This window comes from Artemia sp. Qi Xiang Cuo, chromosome 7, assembly GCF_049724085.1.
Source record: "Artemia sp. Qi Xiang Cuo chromosome 7, ASM4972408v1, whole genome shotgun sequence".
NCBI classification, from domain to species: Eukaryota; Metazoa; Arthropoda; class Branchiopoda; order Anostraca; family Artemiidae; genus Artemia; species Artemia sp. Qi Xiang Cuo.
Genome location: NC_142800.1, coordinates 16,859,107 through 16,880,798, shown reverse-complemented (window position 1 = coordinate 16,880,798; position 21,692 = coordinate 16,859,107). Strand labels below are relative to the sequence as shown.

At 35.2% G+C, this 21,692-nt stretch overlaps 1 protein-coding gene across 2 annotated transcripts in view; it reads right to left on the bottom strand.

The window, feature by feature from the left end:
- Positions 1-18,738, bottom strand: part of LOC148950013 (putative fatty acyl-CoA reductase CG5065) — a 154,353-nt gene extending 135,615 nt beyond the window's left edge. The window contains exon 1 of one of the 2 annotated variants that reach the window (XM_089092074.1): positions 18,457-18,738. In XM_089092074.1, coding sequence (XP_088948200.1) covers positions 18,457-18,648 — 192 coding nt within the window. In that variant the 5' untranslated portion in view covers positions 18,649-18,738. The remainder of the gene's footprint in view (positions 1-18,456) is intronic. The other variant, XM_089092073.1, reaches the window with a different exon arrangement.
- Positions 18,739-21,692: the final 2,954 nt, after the last annotated feature.

Sequence of the window (21,692 nt, the reverse complement as noted above, 5' to 3'; positions counted from 1 at the left end):
ATAAGCTTTGGAGGGGGCTCATTGGATTGCAAATTGAAAGTTCTAGTACCATTTTTATTAGTTAAAAGTGATTGGAGGGCAATCACAGCCCTCCCCCTCTCCTTCGCCCATCAGATCCGCAAACACATTGAATCAAAACTTTGAGATAGCCATTGTGTTAGGCATATTTGAAAAGTCCAGTAGTTATGTATTTGGGGATGACACCCCCCCAGGGCCCTCAGGGCAGGGACTATAAGTTATATTGGTTGACCATTGTTAACATTCAAGGTTTTTTATGGAAATGGTGGTACTATAAACTACGGATGTTGCTCATCCTATTAGAAATCAGCAATCCTAGTGTTGTTTTTAAGAGTCAGAACGGTTACGAGGGCAACAGGTCCCACCCCTCGTTATCTTTTCTCCAAATGCTTTCAACAAAAATTTTGAGATAGCCATTTGGTTTGAAATAGGCTAAATATTATACAAAAAAAAGCCTTTGGGGTTGAAATAGCCCCTCAGAACCTGGGGACAATGGTTGTCAGTAATGCCCCGGAGGCATATAAGGCTTTTATGGATTGGGTGGGCGTAAAAACTTTTCATAGGGCTCATTTCATTGCAAATTGGAAGTAATAGTGCTCTTTTTAAAGTCAAAGCAGATTGAGGGAAAGCTTCCCCTCCCACGACCACTATTTTCAAAAACAAAAACTCCAATGAAAATCTTGAGACTTCTACTTTCTTCAGCATTGTCTAAAGATCCTGCAATTATGCCTTTGGGGACGTCTACCCCTCATAGCCGCCAGAACAACGGCTGTAAGTTAGGCAATTCGTTCCCTGATTACATATATTCTATGTTATTGAAAAAACTATGCATGGGTACTTTCCCATTATATGGGCATTTCTAAAAAGTCAAGTTTGGTTAATGCTAATGAAATAGAATAAAATAGGATAAATATATAATATTTTATAAACAAATTTGGGCTATATAATTGCACAATAGAGGGATGGGGTTAAAGCATTGCATATATTAAATACGTAACCTAACCTAAACTAACCTAGGTACCGGCCCCCCCCCTAAACCCCAAGAAACAACAGTTTAAATATCGTATACGCAATGAAAACCAACCTGTGGATTGCATTACTCTGAAGCGGTGTCTTGAATTAACCCGTCAAAAACGGGTTTTTCGTGACTGGTTTCCTTGTAAATGCCCATATAATGGAAAGACCCGTATGTATGTTTGACCTTTACTTTCCGAAAAGACAAAGGACATTCAGGTGAACCTTTCATAGAAGGTTGATGGTAGTGTTGAACTAAATCAAAACACGCTATATATATGGGCTGTCAAAAGGATGTAAATTAAGTCCAGAATGATTGAGTATATTAATTTGGAACTTTCAGGAAATGACAAGGAAGAAGATCAATCGACCAAAATGGCAATATTTACACGCTACTGCCACAATACAACAACTACTACTGATTCCACTACTATTACTACAATCACAGTATTACATCTAAAAGATTGAGGGGAAATTGAACTAAATCATAAGACACTATGTGCATGCACATTGTCAAAATAGCTTATCTGAAGAAGGGATTTAGGAAAATGCTTAAAGGGGTCAAAAAATTGACCAAAAGATAATATGTGCATGCTACTATTGATGCTCCTACATGCAAAGCTATGACCATTAAGATGAAAATCACAAAAGTACATAAATATTCAGGCTATCAAAAGGATATATCAGTAATGTCATAGCAACAGCTATTTGTATTAATTTAAAAAATCTAGGACTTGCTGAGAATGATATTCAAATCAGCAAAAGAAAATACATATAAGAATTATACTACCGCTTTTGTTGTACGTGTCAGGTAATGACGATATAGGTATTAATGTGAAACTTTTAGGGAACGTTTAGGGGGAGTCTCAATAAAACGAAAAAACTATATGCATGTAGGTTTTCAAAAGGACATATAAGCAATATCATTGGTGGTCCCGATCTACAATAGCTAAAAACATCCTTCAAACTTTTAAAGGAGATAGTTCGATTAAGTATTAAAAGTTATATTGCCATTTTTAAGAGTAAAACGAGATTGGAGAGCAATCAGCCTTCCTCCCAAGCCTATTCATTTTCCAAACATATCCAATCAACATTTTGGGGCAGCCATTTTGTTCAGCATAGTAGAAAAATCCATTAGCTACGTCTCTGGAGATATTGGATATGTCAACCCCCCACAGGTACGTAATTGGCCCATTATGCTTTAAACCACGTGTTTTTATTAAAATAAATCAAAAAGCACTTTGTGTATGGTAGCCAATAAGAAAACTCAGCAATATATCTAGAATTACTGGGGTACTTATTTGAAACTTTCGGGGCTACAACTATTATTAATTCTGTTCTTACAATTTAAATAAATCAAAAGAGTGTAAGTGTATCCACGTTGTCAAAGAGCATAGACAGATTTACTTGTGAATAATGTCAAGTTCTATTTTTCAGATCAACTTCAGGAGGTATAAAACCTAAATTAAATAATGCTATTTGTGTCAGGATTAAAAATTGTTGAAAAAGTTTCTCCAACAAACGTAGCAAGCCAAACTATGCATTGTTTAAGACAAAAAAAAACGAAACGATTTAAAATATTACTTTTCCATGGAAAAGACTATGTCAATGAAAAGGAAAACAAAAAATAAATAAATAATTATTTTGCACAAAACGAGTTTTTTAAAGAAAAGTAAAGAGCTCTACTAAGCCAAATAGGAGCGGAAATGAAGTTAAATAATCTTCCAAGGAAAGAAACTACCACGAATAATTATCAATGAATAAATGAAACCCAAAACAAACAGAAACTACCATAAATAGCCAAATTGAACTTAAAATGAGCGAAAATTAAAATGAGTAGGAATGACAACCTCCATGCCTTCTCAAGACCAGGAAATTATTTGCACTTGAATCTCCAATGCTGCATTAGAGTCTAATGCAGAATTAAAAATAGAAATCAAATGTTTTTCACAGAAACAGGGCCTGACAAACAGCAAAACATATTTTTGCCTGGCCACTTTCTATGGAGAGGTAGTCTTTGGGAGGGCCTAGTTGTAGCATAAACTGAAAATTTTAGTGGCCTTTTTAAGGGCCAAAAGTAATTTGAGGTCAACCGGTCACCCTCATACACCTTTTTTATAGCTGGGTCATGAGCCACATTTGAATTTCCGTTATTGCATTTCCAGGCTAATGGAAAGCTAGTGACCTAGTAAAGAAGGGGTGGGGCTGTTTATTTGAAAACATCTTCGGCTTTGGATAGTTTTATTCATAGAGATAGTTTAGGTTAGATTTTAGTCTAAATGTTCGCCCTTGTCTTAGGTAATTGTTGAACTTAGCAATATTGATTTAAAACTCAGGAGGGATATTTCAAAAACCTATCCCACCCCTTCCTCCTTAGGTCAATGACTTTCCAATTGCCTGGACACGCTTCAACAAAAACCAAAATTTGGCTCATATCCGGACCAAACCAGTTAAACCTGCCAATAAAACCACATTGCACAGGAGTTTAGTGCCAAAATTCAAATGCCCTGCCCAATTTGGTTAACTGGTTCATGTAGTACTTTTAAGCAGGATTTTATAATGATGGTTGCAGTAACAGCTGTAACCTAGCAAAGGGCGAACCATAAGCCATAATAAACAAAAGTTTAAAAAAGTGTTTTGAAAAAAAACTGTCTGGTGAGAATGTTTTTTTGCTTAATGTAATGTAAACTATTATACAGGCTTAACTATATAATTTATACAAATAAAATGCAACTATAAATTTGATCTTTCTATGGTTTAAAGCCTGTTGCAAAAACTTTAGGGCGTAAGATCCTAGGTCTTCAGTCCTTACTAGAAACCCCTAGAAAATGGTGGCAGATAATTTTTTTCACGGAAGGCTATGATTTATCTCCTTTTTTCTTTTTTTCTTCTTCAGAGACTATCATAACAAACCAGTGGTCGTAGACGTAGACTTGCAGAAAGGGAGGTACTTTATGCATGGGTACCATAGATATACATAACTGTTTCCAAATTTTCCCCCAGGGATGATCGTACCAAACAATTGTCATGGAATACTAGGACAGGGATCGTTTGAGCACAAATTATATTATTTAGAGCTGTTTATAGAAACACAAGAGATCACTCCCGAGCATATTTCAATTTTCTATCTTTTTGTGTCACAAGACGTTACATTTTCCTCAAAAAGAACTAAAATGACGGAGCATGTAAATTCTAAGATAATCAATCAATTTTACATACTCCGAAATACCGGAACCGGAGGTTTTAAGCCCCTCCCTTTGAGATACATGGAAAATTACTTTTTTGCTCGGTGGTGTATCTCCTTTTTTCCTGTCAGGGCTAACAGGCTACCGAGAGTTCGTAAGAAGCAATTTAATGGCATTTAATAAACTATAACTCAAATCAACATTGTTTTTTAATTCATGTCAATAGCGCCACTATACGGTACAACAGGGCACCAAAAATAAGAATACACAGGATTTGTTGCCTCTAGGCCCTGCCCCCCACATTATTCGCACACGTTATACGGATTTCAATGAAAATTTGTTTTTGATTATTGTCGGCACAGAATTTCTTTAGTATGGGCACTCATTGAAGGTAGAATCCCCTGTGAAAACAGTGAAAAAATATTTTCAGTGCGAAGTAAAAATTAAATTTACATTATACTTTTAAGCAGATTGAGAGACTGCTCAGGATACTTTTAAACATGTTGAAAATTGTAGGGCTTTGTAGTCTAGTTGTACGTAAATTAAACAATATTTGATAAGATGCTCCCTGATTGGTTATTTTTTATTATTTTGTTTGTTGCAATGGTTCGGTGACATTTTTCATAGTAAACATTGTAGCCTATCATATGCGTTACTGTGCCAAAGACAAAAGAATGAAGGGGGACTCCCTGAGAGCAGCATTTTCCGGACAGATCCTCTCCTAAAATTTAATAAGTCACTTCCTGAAAAAACTTATTTCAGTACATGATTCCCTTCTTTAAAATTTAATGGATGTCTTTTTTCGGTGGGATTCTTATTTTGAAGCACTTTTAGATAAACGTAAAATTTTCAAACAGTTCGTGGTAACGAAGTGTAAGTTTTGATACTAATAGATACATCAAAAGAATCAAATATTAATGCTGATTTCAAATATATAAGTTCCATCAAGTTTAGTCTTACCCATGGAAAGTTACGCGCCTGAGAAAATTTGGTTGATTTTCGAAAAAAGGGGGAAAGACCCCCTAAAAGTTATAGAACCTTAATGAAAATCACACCATCATATTCAGCGTATAAGAGAACCCTACTGTAGAGGTTTCAAGCACCTATCTACATAAATGTGGAATTTTGCATTTTTTGCCAGAAGAAAGATCACGGACGCGTGTTTGTTTGTGGTGTTTTTTGTTTGTTTTTTTGTGTTTTTTTTCCCAGGGGGGATCGTATCCACCCAGTGGTCCTAGAATATCGTGGGAGTGTTCATTGGAAAGGAAATTAAAAGTTATAGTGCCCTTTTTAAGTGACCAAAAAATGGAGGGCAACTAGGCCCCCTTCTACGCTCATTGTTTTCCCAAGGTCACCCGATCAAAATTTTGAGATAGCCATTTTGTTCAGCATGGTCGAAAATATGCTAATTATGTGTTTTAGGATGACTCAATTCCCCGAAGTCCCCGGGGGGAGTGCTGAAAGTTATGAACTTTACCCAATGTTAACATATAGTCTGGGTTATTGGGAAGTATACAGACGTTTTCAGGGGGGATTTTTTCTGGTAGGTGAGGGGTGGGTGGGTCGGGGGTAATATGGGAGTATCTTTCCATGAAGGAAGTTTTCATGGGGGAAGGGACATCGCTATGAAGGGGGCGCCGGATTTCCCATCATTAATAAAGAAAAAGATCAGAAATTAAATAAAAAAGTTTCAACTAAAAGTAAGCAGCGACATCAAAACTTAAGACGAACAGAAAATATTACGTATATGATTGGGTTCATCCCTTAGTCAATACCTCACTCTTTAAGCCAAATATTTTTTAGTACTTTCATAAGAGCTATTTATTCTAATTAACGGCCCTTGTGATTAAGGGGTAATTTTTAAAGAACTAGAACAAAATTTCAAATTAAGCTGAATGAGCAAGGTATTAACCAGGGAGTGAACCCCCTAATAAATGTATTAAAAATAAATGAATATAGAAGCTCGTTACGTAAGTTAATTCGTAAGTTACGTATGTTTATTACTAATAAAAACGTTCATAAATAAAATTAAACAAGTTTCGAGAAAGCCATTTAACCAAATAAAAGTAAAATTAATATGCAAATTTTGTTTTAATTACTCATGTAAGGTGAGCCAATATCAAAACCTGCATTAATTCAAAAACGTTCAAAAATTAAATTAAAAAAAAAAACAAGTTTTTTTAACTGAAAGTAAGGAACGACGTTAAAACTTAAAACGAACAGAAATTATTCCGTATATGAAAGGGGCTGTCTCCTCCTCAACGCCTCGGTCTTTACGCTAAAGTTTTTTATTTAAAAAAAATAGAATTCACAGAAAGTCAAACTTTAGCGTAAAGAGCGAGGCGTTGAGGAGGGGACAGCCTCTTTCATATAGGGAATAATTTCTGTTCGTTTTAAGTTTTAACGTCGTTCCTTACTTTCAGTTAAAAAAAACTTATTTTTTATTTTATTTAATACTGTAAAGACCAGGGCAGCAAGCATCCCTCATATCAGACACATCATGGTAACGAACTTTAAGTAAGGAGCAACTCGGGTTAATAGTCACAGAAACTCTAAGATACGGAATTTTAACATCAATCGATACACCAAAAGAATTAGCTTATTATGCTGATACCAAATATATAAAATTCATTAAGTTTAGTGTTACTCATCGAAAGTTACGACCCTGAGAATATTTGCCTGATTTTTGAAATAGGAAGGAAACATCCCCTAAAATTAAAGTAATCTTCACAAAAATTACACCATCAGATTCAGAGTACCAGGGATCCCTAATGTAGAAGCTTTAAGCTCCTATTTCAAAAATGTGAAATTTAGCTATTTTTGCCAGAAGACAAATCACGGATGCATGTTTTTTTTTTGTTTTTTTTTTTAACGAGTGATTGTATCGAAATGATGGTCCTAGAAGATCAGAAAATGGTGTTTCTGAATTGAAAAAGTTTTAGCACCCATTTTAAGTGACCAAAAAGATTGGAGGGCAACTGAGCTCCCTCCCACGCCCATTGTTTCCCCAAATAACCCGATGAAATTTTTGAGAAAGCCATTCTGTTCTATGTCATTGAAAGATCAAGTAATTATGTCTTTAGGTGTAAAAAGCCCCTCCCTTTACAGTTCGTGGAGACAGACCTATAAGTTATGAAATTCAGTCATTGAATTATACCGACATTTTTAAAGCAAATTGGTTTATAACTGACCCTAGACAAAGTTAGTTTGTCAATACCATGAGTAATATGAGCGTTCACAACGGGCTTTTATTTATTTTTTTTAGGCGTAAAATTAATTTTGAGCAATTGTATTGTTTTTCTTGCTTCTATAAAAAAAAAAAAAAAAAAAAAAACCCTTACTTCTTCTTATCAATGCTGTGTTACCGGCATTTTTTGGGGAGAAGGGGTTATGTGTGGGGAGGATTTCTATAGGGAGAATCTTCCTTCGGGAGGGAAATACCTGGGGGGGTAAATATTCCAGGGGAAACATTACACCGGGGGGATTTGACTATACGAAATTCTTTTTAATTGTCTCACATTCTCTTTGCCAAATTTTTCATGTGGTGATGTTTTGGGGGAATTACCCAGGGGCTTTTTTCCACGTGTTTTGATTTCCAGGAAATAATTTCCACGGAAGGGGCCATTACTTAATTTTAATAATTAATCAATTTTAAAATTAATTTTAAGCAAATTGGTTTAAAACTGACCCTAGACAACGTTAGTCTATCAATACCATGAGTGATAAGAGCGTACACAACGTGCCTTTACTTATTATTTTTTTAAGGCGTAAAATTAATTTTGAGCAATTGTGCTGTTTTTTATTGCTTCTCTTGTATTTCCTTGCTTCTTCGTATCGTCTTGCGCAACAACTGTGTTACACTCGTATAAAGGCAATTTAATTTTATTTTAAGTTTAGTGTTACTCATCAAAAGTTACGAGCCTGAGAATATTTGTTTGATTTTTTGAACAGGGAGGAAACATCCCCTAAAATTAAAGGAATCTGAATTAAAATAATAACATCAGATTCAGCGTACCAGAAAACTTTAATGTAGAGGTTTTAAGCTCCTATCTGCAATTAAATAAAAAAACAAACTCTTTTAACTGAGCGACATTGAAACTTAAGACGAACAGAAATCATTCCGTATATGAAAGGGACTGTCCCCTCCTCAACGCCGCGCTCTTTAATATAAAGTTTTTTATTGTTTGAAAAAAAATATGTGAGCCATTAAAACTTTAGCTTCACGCGAGCGGCGTTGAGGAGGGGACAGCCCCTTTCATACGGAATCATTACTGTTCGTTTTAAGTTTTAATGTCACTTCTTACTTTCAGTTAAAAAAAAATTCTTTTTTTTATTTAATTTCTGAGTGTTTTTGAACTAATGCAGCTTTGCTCACCGTAAATGAATAAAAAAAACGAAATTTGCATATTATTTTTTTTTTTTTTTTGCTTAATTGCTTTCTAGAAATTTTGATCTGACGTAACTTACGTAACGAACTCGTATATTTTTATTACGTATATTAGGAGGTTCGTCCTAGTCAATACCTCGCTGTTTAAGCTAAAGTTCAAATTTGTTCCGATTCTTTAAGAAATGACCCCTTAATCACAAAGGCCGTTAATTAGAATAGATAGCTTTGATGAATTTACAAAAGAAACTTTACCGTAAAGAGCGAGGTAATGACTGGGGGGGAGAACCCATCCATATACGTAATAATTACTGTTTTTTAGTTTTAATAATGCTCCTTACTTTCAGTTCCGGTTTCTTGGTATCCTGCTTGATGAGAACCTTTCGTTTAGACACCATATAGCCATGATTAGGGTTAAGGTCTCACGGAGTGTGGGTGTCATTCGAAAACTCAAACACACCTTTCCTGGATCTATTCTGAAGCTTCTTTTTTCTGCCTTGTCCAGTCATATGTTTCTTATTGCCCCATAGTATGGATGTCTACTTTTCCTTCTACACTGCGGTCGCTTTCTGTAATTTATTATAAAACACCGCGGCAGGTTATTGACACCAACCGTTATTCAACAAGACCGCTTATAAAACAAAAGACTATATAAAATCTTTATTGTGCTTCTTTTTTTTTTAATAAGCTTCATGGCAATCTTCCAAAATTTCTTCAAAAAACTCCTCAGTTTATTTCTGATTCAGCTCCATATAACCTTCGTTCGTCACATAATATCTGCAGTCCTCCTACTCCCACTGTGCGGTCAGATTTCAATCCCCTCATTGCTTGTCATCAAGTTTGGAACTCCCTGCCTTCTTCAGTACAGAAATGCCACTAGATTGGCACTTTCAAGAGGATTATTTAAGACCATTTAGTTAAGAATCAAACTGAATAATTTTTTTTTTTTTTTTTTTTTTTTTTTTTTTTTTTGTTTTTTTGTGGAGTTTATGTCCCCTGAATGTTTAGTTATGTTTTATGATGGTATTCTCTACGCTATGACTCCCAGACCTCAGGTATGACTATCAATATTTATTGCTGAAACTTGTATAGTTCACTAAGGAGTAGCATTCATGAAGACGGGTTAAATTTTATTGCTTTCGCACCATTTAATTACAGTCCAATAATTATAAGCCTTATGACTGAATTAACCCATAAACCTCAATTTTGCTACCTAGCCTCAGAAATAAGCAGAGCTGATTCAATTGGAATTTATATAGTTTTAAATACAAGCTTAAAAGGGCTGTACATGGCTTAAGTTTTGATTTTTTAATATTTTGGATAAGAGTTATGAATAATATCGTAACAGCTATTATGATGTTGGTTTTACCTGGCAATACACATAATTCTGTTTCGACGATAGGGATTCGCTTATAGTAATAATAATTTTTTTTTTTTTTTTTTTTTTTTTTTTTTTTTTTGTGAGTCTATTTAATATAATTAATAATTTTAGTTTATTTATTCTAATTTCTTCTATAGTTTCCAGTTTATCTATATTTTCTTTTCTTCTCCTTCATATGTGAGTAAGTGATCATTTTAAATTTTCTTTTGTTTTTTATCTCTGAGTATGTAATTCATATGTCGTCCCTCTTTGTACAGGCCAATGAGCCTTTGAGGGATTAATAACATGTAATATTATATGTGTATTTAATGAAGAATAAAACTTATCTTATCTTATCTTATCTTAGTTCAAATTTTTTTTTATTTAATTTCTGATCGTTTTTTTAAATAATGCTTGGAAATCCGGCGCCCCCTTCATAGTAATATCCCTTCCCCAATGAAAACTTCCCGCATTGAAAGATCCTCCCACGTAACCCCCGAAACCCCACCCCCAACAAACACAGAAAATTCCTCCTGAAAACTTATGTTATACTTCCCAATAACCAATACTGTATGTAAACTTTGGGCAAAGTTCATACCTTGCAGACCTTCCCCCGGGGACTGTGGGGGATTAAGTTATCCTCAAAAACATAGTTATTGTATTTTTCGACCATGCTGAACAAAATGATTACTTCAAAATTTTGATCGGGTTACTTTGGAAAAACATGAGTTCGGGAGGGGGCCTAGTTGCCCTCCATTGTTTGGTCACTTAAAAAAGAGCCCTAGAACTTTTAATTTCCGTTCGAATGAGCCCTCTTGAGACAGTCTAGGACCACTGGGTCAATACGATCACCCCCTGGAAAAAAATAAAATAAACACGCATCCGTGATTTTTCTTCTGGCAAAAAAATACAAAATTCCACATTTTTGCAAATAGGAGCTTGAAACTTCTATAGTAGGGTTCTCTGATACTCTGAATCTAAAGATGTGATTTTCATTAAAGTTCTATGACTTATAGGGAGTGTTTCTCTCTTTTTTCGAAAATAATGCAAGTTTTCTAAGGTGCGTTACTTTTGATGGGTAAGACTAAATTTGTTGAAACTTATATATTTGAAATCATCATAAAAATCTGATTCTTTTGATGCATGTATTGGTATCAAAATTCCGTTTTTTAGAGTTTAGGTTACTATTGAGCCGGGTCACGCCTTACTTACAGTTCGTTATCAAGAACTGTTTGAAAATGTGGAATTTTGCTATTTTTGCCAGAAGACAAATCACGGATGCATCTTTATTTATTTTTTTTTTTACCACGAGTGATTGTATCGAAATAATGGTTCAAGAAGATCGGGAGAGGGTGCTTTCGAATTGAAATATAAAGTTCTAGCACTCTTTTTAAGTGACCAAAAAATTTGGAGGGCAACTGGGCCCCCTCCCATGCCCATTGTTTCTCTAAATTACCTGATGAAAATTTTGAGATAGCCATTCTGTTCAATGTAGTTGAAAGATCAAGTAATTATGTCCTTAGGTGTAAAAAGCCCCCCACGGTCCGTGGGGAGAGTTTTGATTCTATCTTAGAAAGTTGGTGAGCTCAGAAATAAGTGAAACATATTTAATGTCCAAGAAGGAGATTTCAAACCCCAATCGCCATCTCTTCCTCTTTAGGTCACCGACTTTTCATTAGCACGTACATGTTTCAACAAAAAATTCAAATTTGGCTTATAGCCTACTTCAGCCAAACTAGTCGAACCAGCCAATGAAGCAAAATTGCACACAATAGAGCCATTATTGAAATCCCACGCCCTATTTGATGAGCTGGTTTATATTCAACTTCCAATCATGATTTTATAATGATAGTTGCAGCAATACCTGCAATATAGTAAAGAGCGAACCATAGGCCATAGTGACCTAAAGTTTGAAAACGCGTCTGAAAATTGTCTGGTGAGAAAAACTTTATATCTAAAGATGATGGAATTTTGTATATAGGTTATGTAACGTGATAGAAAAGCCAAATTTTTAAGTGTTCGTTCTACAGGTTTAACTAATCAGAAAAAGCATAAAGCAAAACTCTAGGATTTTAGATAAAGTGCTTTAGAAACCACTCAAAAATGACGACAGAAACGAATAGTGCACCATTTTAATTACCACTGTCAAGACTCCTCATCTAGAGACACACCGTCCCTCACCTCGAACAGAAAAATAACAAATAATACTTTTTTGCATGGAAAGCTGTGATATATTTTTTTTTCATTTTTTTCGTCAGGGGAGATCAAACCAAACCAGCGGTCGTAGAATATTTAAACAGGACTCATTTGAAAAGAAATCACAATATCTAGAGCACGTTTTAAGGAACAAAAGAGATCGAGCGAAGTGCTATTTTCATCCATATTTTGTCACAAAACTTCAGTTTTTGCCCAAAAAGGGCCAAAATAACCCGGGAGCAAATTCTAACATAACCATCAATAATTTCCGTGGTCTACAACACTGAAACAAAAAGGTTTCAGCCCTTCAATTTGAAAAACAAGGAAAATATGTTTTTTTCCGTGGGTAGCCCTGACGTGTTTCCTGTTTTCTCATTTTTCCTAGGGACGATCGCACCAAGCCAGTGCCCAAATGATGTTGGGACAGGGGCTGCTTAAACTAAATCACATCATCTAGAGCCCTTTATAGAAACAGAAGAGATTGTGGACAAGTTTCATTTTCGATTGCTTTGTGTCACAAAACATTTTTACCCCGAAAAGGGCCAAAGTTTCATTTTCTATCGCTTTGTGTAACAAAACATTTTTACCCCGAAAAAGGCCAAATTGACGGTATATGGGAATTTCAAGATATCCCATCAATTTTCCATGGTCCAAGATTCCAAAGCCATAATTTTTGACCTATCTTAAAAAACAAGGAAAATCGCTTTTTCTTGGCGATGTATCTCCTTTTCCACCAGGGCTAACAGACATACAAAATCATAGAGAAAAATTTAATGGTTCATTGAAAAGCTATTGCTTTTTACAAAATCGTCTTAATAAAACCATTATACGAGGCCATATGGCACCAAAAATTAGGACAATTCTCTCAAACAACTATGCTGTTGCTGGCTATCAATGATTGTTGGCTAACTATTTGACGGCGAAAAGAAGCCTTCTATGTCTAGTTTGACTCGGGCATTAGTAGAATCCACTTGAAGTCCTGGATGTTACTATGCCAGGACCTGCAGTTCAAGCCAAAAGGTTTTTTTAATTACATAAATTGAAACAGGTGTGTGTATCATTTTCCCATTCTTGATTAATATTAGTCAAAAAAACTTTTTTCACAAAATAAGTTTAAAAAAAAAGTAAAGAACTCCATTAAACCAAAAATGAACAAAAATAGAATCAAATAATCTACCAAGCATACAACTACAACAAATCAGTATCAGTAAATAAATAAAACCCAAAACAAACAGAAATTAAAACAAGTCAAACTAAAAACGAACAGAAACTAATGTGGCTAGGGTTCTAAGCCCTATGATTTCTAAAAGCTAGAATATAATATGTACTTTACTGAAAAAAATCAAATGAATTCACTGAAAAAAGTGTGCATTGTCAGTTTAATATACATATGCTGATATTTATTAATAAAATCTTAATTATTTTTTGATTTCTTAAAGTTATAAAAGTGAAAACATTTAAAATAATTTTTTTTAGTTGAATGAGTCCTTTTTGAAGTTTCTACGACAACGCTGGCAAAGATGTAATTTACCGAACTTTCAACTGCGCTGAACAAAATGTCAATCTCAAAATTCTGATTGGATGTGTTTGGGAAAATGGTGGGCGTGAGAGGCGCGTTAGTTACCCTCCATCACTTTGACTATTAAATAGGGCACTAGCCCTTTCAATTTCCAATCAAATGAAACCTTCTTGAAGTTTCTACGACAACACTTTCTATAAAACCTTATATGCTCTTAGGGCATAACTTATAACCCTTGCGCTGAGGCCTATGGGGGGAGTATCATCCTCAAAGACATAATTTAGGGACATTTCAACTACGTTGAACAGAATGGCTATCTCAAAATTTTGATTGGATGTGTTTGAGGAAATGTTGGACGTGAGAAGGGGGTTAGTTGCCCTCCAATCATTTCGATTACTTAAAAGGGCACTAGTCCTTCCAGTTTCCAATCGAATGGGCCCTTTTTGAAGTATCTACGAAAACTCTTTCTATAAAAAACCTTATATGCCCGAAGGACATAACTTACAACCCTTGCCCTGAGGGATTTGGGAGGGGGGATGTCATTCTCAAAATAATAATTTCTAGAACTTTCGACTACGTTGAAGAAAATGCGCATCTCAGAGAAATGATGGGCGTGAGAGGGGGGTTTTTTGCTCTCCAATGACTTTTGACTATTAAGAAGGGCACTAGCCCTTTCAATTTCCAATCAAATGAGCTTTTTCGAAGTTCTTACGACAACACTTTCTATAAAAACCTTATATGCCCCTAGGGCATAACTTAAAACCCCAAGGGGTTTGGGGTGTTGTCATCCTCAAAGACCTAATTTCTAGAACTTTCAACTACGTTGAGAAAAAATGGCTATATCAAAATTTTGATTGAATATTTGGGGAAATGGGGGGCGTGAGAGGGTGTTAGTTACCCTCCTATTACTTTCGGCTATTAAAATAGGCACTAGCCATTTCAATTTTTAATGGAATGTGCCCTTTTTGAAGTTTCTATGAAAACGCTTTCTGTAAAAACTTTATATACCCCCAGGGTATAACTTACAACCCTTGCCCTTAGGGGCTTGGGAGGTTGTCATCCTTAAACACCTAATTTTCAAAACTTTCAACTACGTTGAAAAAAAGGTTTTTCAAAATTATGTTTGGATGTGCTTGGGGAAAAGGTGAGCGTGATACGGGGGTTAATTGCCCTCCAATCACTTTCGACTATTAAAAAGGGCAATAGTCCTATTAGTTTCCAATCGAATGAGCCCTTTTTCCAGTCTCTACGACAAATCCTTTTATATGAAGTGCCCTTGTCTAGAAAAAAAATAATACATTGTGGCACATTGTGCCAACATTGTTTTCTACTTAGACAGCGCTATTGCGCTGCCTATGACTAAGAGTGATTAAGCAGCAGATCCTAAATTGGTTATATAAAATCAGTATGCCACATTTGTTAAAAAAGGGGTAAACAAAGAAAAACATTCGTCAAGCCCGTCTCTTTTGCACACTTAAAAAGAAGAGGAGGTATTCGACCCTCCCCCAGACTGAATCAAAAAAGCCCCATCGATCGGTGAACAAAATGGTGTTTTAAAGTTTGACACCACATTGGCTAAAACTAAAGCTGATGTAACTGACTTGCGACCTAAAAATAAAGCTATATTCATGATTTATATTGGTTCTGTGCTTCATTTTACGTTATTTGGTTGCATCTTGCGTCCGTAGACACGAGACTCGTCACAATCAGTTCGTGAGAGCCATAACAAAAACGAATTGTGTTTATGGTAGCCGAAATTTGGCTGGAAACAAAATTTTAGTAACAATAGACATGCCAAAGAATATCTTTTTTTGTTGAATATCTTTGTTGAATTTTTTGTTGAATATTTTGTTGAATTTTTTGAATTTCTTTTTTTATCTTTTTATCAGTATTATAAATACCTGAAATTAATTAATTTTTCAAGATTAGCCACGAAAAGTTGCGAGCGAGAGAAGAATTGGGTAAGAAAAAAATGTCAAACACGCGCTAAAACACGCCTTTGATGAAAATTATAGTTTCATACTAAGGATGTTCAAGGGCCTATTTGCGTCAGTTTCAAGCTCCTATTTGCGAAAACGCGAAATGCATAATATTTTCTTGAAAATTTGATAGCGGATGTGTGTTTGTATGTCTCTTTTTTTCTGATGGAAGATCATAACGAAGTGGTAGTAGTAGAACATCGGTAACGTACTCAGTCTTGGCGTAAAAGGACGAAACGTTATCAAGTGAAAATTTTGAGATTATCCATCAAATTAAATTGCTGACAAGGTCTATAAATAGGCTAAAAATTTCAGAATTTACCAGGGACAAGGTCTGAAGTCTGGTATTTTTTGTCGCAAAGCAGAAAGTTTGGCCCGAGCAGGTGAAAATTGTGAGATACAAAATCAACTTGGAACCATTGAAAGCCAATATGAATTTTACTCCAGTTTCAGAGGTCGTGCCACATTCGTTCCAAAACGCTTGCACAGCCCACACAAACTGAAAATCTAACATATGGACACTATACACAGTATTACTAACTGTAATATAATAACACATTAATGCACACCAGCTATTTGGAGAGGGTGGAAGGCATTTTACAATTTTTTGCGAGAGGTCCTTCTTCTCACTGTGGGGAGGGAATTCAACCCCCAGTATCCTTTCCTATGGATATAATTTAAGCTAGGTAAAAACAATTCAAGTTCATGATTTTATTAAGCGGTGGAGAGACTATTCAGGATAAGTTTGAAACACATTAAAAATTGTTGGACACTATTAGCTAGTTTTTATGTGTATCTATTGCTAGTAATAAGATGTTCATTGATTTATTATTTTTTTAATAAATTGTTTGTAGCAATTACCAGGCGAATTTTTTTATAATAAACTAATTTACCCGTCGTGGGCTGAGCAATCTCGAAAGAATGGAATGTCAAGGAAAATTACTCCTGGAAAATTTCTCCAGGGAAAAGTCCCACCATGAAAGATCTCCCCAGTAAATAATCCCCACATCTGTGGTAACGCCCTTCTCGCGCTTTGTTAACGATTATATTTCAAATTTAAAAGTATTTGAAAAATTTCCCCCGTAAGAATATCTCCCCGGGGAGTCCTCCTCCTCACAGAACACTCCTCCTCTGCAGAAAATGCTTGAGCAGTTACTTTTAAGGTATTTGCATTAAAATTCGAATAATAGCCAAAAAAGTGGATGGTTAAGGGGGATTTCACACCAACTCCTTTATATACAAAATGTCTGCTCCGTTTAAACTTCGGCTTGCCTCTGCTTTCCTTTAAAAATAAAAACTATTTCTGTTCTTGTTCAATAGAGTATAGGTTCAAATCTATGATCAAAACCTACTAAGTGTTTACGTAAAGTGCAATAGCAGTAATCCTACTTTGTTCAGTGAATTAATTGAAAAAAAATTTCCGACAAAATAAGTTTTTCAAAGAATAGTAAAGAACTCAATTAAACCAAAAATGAGTATAAATAAAATAAAATAATCTACCTAGCGTAAAACTACCACAAATCAGCATCGATAAATAAATGAAATCCAAAAGGAACAGAAATTACAATAAATAACCGAGTCAAACTCAAAACAAGCAGAAATTAACATGAGTAGGGCTCAAAACCCCTATGCCAAAGGCCAGAATATAATTTGAATTTTACTGAAAAAATACAAATGAATCTGAACTGTCTGTTTAATACACATATACTGATACTTAGTTATCAAAATGTTAATATTATTTGATCTATTTAAGTTATGAAAGAAAAAACATTTATATTTGTTCAGTAAAGTCTGAATTATGGGCTAAGGGGGAGTGCACTTCTCAAAAACATAATTTCTATTTGGAAATCAACTACGCTGAACAAATTGGCTATTTCAAAATTTTGATTGGATGTGTTTGGAGAAATGGTGGGCGTAGAAGGGGTGTTAGCTGCCTTCCAATTACTTTCGACTATTAAAAAGGCCACTAGCTATTCCAATTTCCAATCGAATGAGCCCTTTTCGAAGTTTCTATGACAACTACTTCGATACGAAGTGCCCTGGTATGGAAGAAAAAAAAAATAATAATACATTGTGCCAACATCGTTCTTTACTTAGGCAGCACGATTGCGCTGCCTATGATATCGCATTTGCTATTATTTCACTTCCCCGTAATGTAAATTTAGTATTATACATTTAGGATGGGTAATCTATAATTACTTCGAACTAAATGAGGATAAATACACAACTGGTATGTACACAGGAATATTTTTTCGGGGGGGGGGGCTATAAACAACAGAAGAAACATTTGATAACTCAAAAAAAGAGCAGATAAAACTCAGCAAAATTTAAGATTCTGAGGGGATTGGCGAAACGGAGCCCCCTTTACTTATGTCCCTGATACATAGGTATGGACGCCCTGCGCCAATTGTAGTCCTCCTATCTACCAAGTTCTACACATGCGTCACAGTTTGGCCATACCTGGAATGTATATGCAGTCAGTACACTCAAACTAAACAAAGGTTATCGATTGGCCGAGTTTGTTTTCTTCTGCCTTATTTGACTATCGAGCTATATACGGGTTTTTTCATGCCTTACATTTTGTTTTTTCACTATGTGAAATATTTGCCTTTAATGTCAATTTCTTTTTACTGTATTTTAGACGGCCTGGCTAAAAGAACTTTTTCGTCTTATACAAAGATCTTATCCTTAACTGTAACGAAAAAGGTTCAGCTATTGAACTCATTTAGAGCATTTATTATGCGTATGTCAAATATCACCTTTTGAATCACAACAGCCGATAAAGGTTAGCAAGTACTTACTACTGCTGACAATAAATCCTGTAGTCTATTCTTAGGGTCTTGTCCCGCTTTTGGACGTATTAGAACATATACATTTCTTAGTCCTGGACAGCTTCGAAGTAGCTTTTCAATCAAAATCTTTCCAAAAAATCCAGTACCTCCAGTAACAAATACAGATCGATCCTGATAAAAATTGACAATTTCAGATGCCATGTTCTCTTTCAAGCTTATTTCAAGACTGTTTTCTAAGCATAGAATTGAATTTTTGTAGTTATAAGATAAATGCTTGATCTTACGGGGTCAATCACTTCTCTCGGTAAATTACCGAAAAGCATAAAGAATTTCGATGCTTGATTTCAGCATTTTTACCCAGCGGGTCATAGGTTCCTACTTACTACTTCAATACGCTTAGGATTACGTCAAATCAAACCTGAATATATTTGCTATTATACGAGCAGTGTTGTCATAACAGTAACAAATGCACTGTCTGGTATATTCATGTTATGTCTCTATATCTCTATAATGTATTTTTTAAATTTATTCATTTTCTATTTTGTTGCAACAAAGAATTTATATTCAGTATTTTTCAGTTCTCCACTTCCTGTCGACGAAATTAATATCAGCCATTTTATTAACCCACTTCCCCCACCAAGGATAGACAAATGCCGCGTTCAATGCAGCCTACTGTGATTAATTTGAAGTACTTATTGAACGAACAGCTGTAAATGAAAGACAAGAACCACATTAAAAATATATTCTAAATTATTATTCCATCGGAAAGGATTAGCTCCATTCGTTTTGTTTCATTTATCAGTCCTGGTTGAACTTATAGGAAGTAATGATTCATGGACTGCTTTAAAATTTTAGCCTTAAAGATCATACTTTATTGTAAGTCTTATTCTTTGTATATGAGTATGTTGTTGGGGACAGCTCTTGGAAATACAACCAAATTCAACAAACTTCACTGTCATGGAAACCCCAAATTGTTTTACCTGTTGTTTGTTTTTATTAATAGGGTAACTTTGAAGCGTTGAGAAATTTGATTATTAATCTCTTAACATATTTCTTTCGATTCTATTACCAATCGACTTTTCAGCAAGTTTACATTAATTGGAAGAAATTGCTAAACCTTTGAAAAGAAACGGTTCATAAAACATTAAATAAAAATTTTTTTTTTTAGATGAAGGTAAAGAGGCACAAAAAAACTGAAAAAGAACTGAAATCATAGCGTATAAAACGGAGGTTGCCTTTTTCTTCATCCCTCTCTCTTCATGCTGAGCTTTAATTTCGGAACGACTGGAGAGACTTTGTCGACACCCTACGCACCACCAAAGGCTGGGGAGGAACTAAGGTCTACGAGTAAGTTTAGTACCTTTCAAAAAAGTCAAAAGTAAAATATAGGGCAAGCTGGCAATGTTTAGGTGGGTTTTGAACTAAACCAAAACACACTAGGGATATAAAGGTTTTCAAAAGGGCATAACAGATGAGTGCTTCAACAGTTGCGAGCCTTTTCCTTGGCATATTCTTCCTATCATTCATATTCGCATTCTAACGATTCTATCGTCTTCTTCTTCTCGGGTGTGTGTGATAAAGACTATACAGTTACGACCAACTACCCCAGGTTAACTCTCCGGCCAGTTATGACAATTTTAGCTTTCACAAAAGTAAGAAACATACACTTACGATAAAGTTGAATTATGTATTTGCTCAGCCGGGAGTCATCGTACAACGAAACACCAGTAGAAAACTCGTAAAAAATAACGCTGATAGGGGTCATAGCTTAATTTTGACTAGGGGTGTCAGTTACGTGCTTTCACATTCTTGTCAGAATGTCAGTATTCTTGCTTTCACAAGGCGGTCCCATAATTTTTAGTCATCGGTATTTTTGCTGTATTTTGACAGATTAAATATAAAAAAAAGTTGTTTTTTTTCAACTGAAAGTAAGGAGCAACATAAAAATTAAAAAGAACAGAAATCATTATGTATATAAGGGGGGTTGCCCCTCCCCCATCAATACCTCACTCTTTACCCTAAAGTTCGAATTCTGTCCCAATTCTTTAAGAATGACTCCTGATTAACGATGGTCTTTTAATTAGAATAAATAGCTCTTTTGAAAGTACTAAAAAAAACTTTAGCGTAAAGAGTGAGGTATTAACGAGGAGGCGACCCCCCTCATATACGCAATCATTTCTGTTCGTTTTAAGTTTTAATGTTGCTCCTTACTTTCAGTTGAAAAACTTGTATTTTTATTTAATTTCTGATCGTCTTTTAAATAATACAGGAAAATCTGGCTCTCCCTCCATATAACATTCCCTCCCCCATGAAACATTCATCCACGGAAAGATCCTCCCATGTACCCCCCCCCCCCACCACCACCACCAGAAAAATCCCCCTAGAATGTATACTTCCCAATAACCAATACTATATTGGTAAACAACGGGCAAAGTTCAAAACTTGCAGCCCTTCCCCCGGGGTCTGTGGAGGGTTAAGTCATCCTTAAAGACATGGTTATTAAGTTTTTCGACTATGCTGAACAAAATGGCTATATCAACGTTTTGATCGGGTGAATTTGGGGAAACCATAAGCGTGGGAGTGGGGCTACCTGTCCTCCAATATTTTAGTCACTTAAAAAGGGCATTAGAACTTCTGAATTCCAATCAAATGAGCCCTCTCCCGATCTCCTACGATGACTAGTTCAATACGGTTATCCCTGGAAAAAAAAATAAATAAAGACGCATCCATGATCTTTCTTCTGGCAAAAAATGCAAAATTCCACATATTTGTACATAGGAGCTTGAAACCTCTACAGTACGGTTCTCTGATATGCTGAACCTGATTGAGTGGTTTTCAATGAGATCACTTCATTTTTTGGGGGTGTTTACCCCCTTTTTCAAATATCGGACAAATTTTCTCAGGCTCGTAACTTTTGAGTGGTACCATTAAATTTCAGGACTTTCATCTATTTTTGCTTAGCATCGAAATTTGATTCTTTTGATGCCTCCACTATCACCTATGCTGTATTTCTCACAGTTTCAGTTGGTGTTCAACCACATCGCTCCTTACTTATAGTTCGTTACCACGAACTGTTCGAAATTGTTGTTTTAAGGCAAACTTTTGAAGAAATTTGGACCTTACGATGGGGCGATTTCTATTTTGCTATCTCTACCATTCCATCTCTACTTCCTTGCAATAAAATTCAGTTCGAATTTTCTAGATTTTAAGTAAAATATAAAGTTTCTTTTTAATAGGGATCAGGA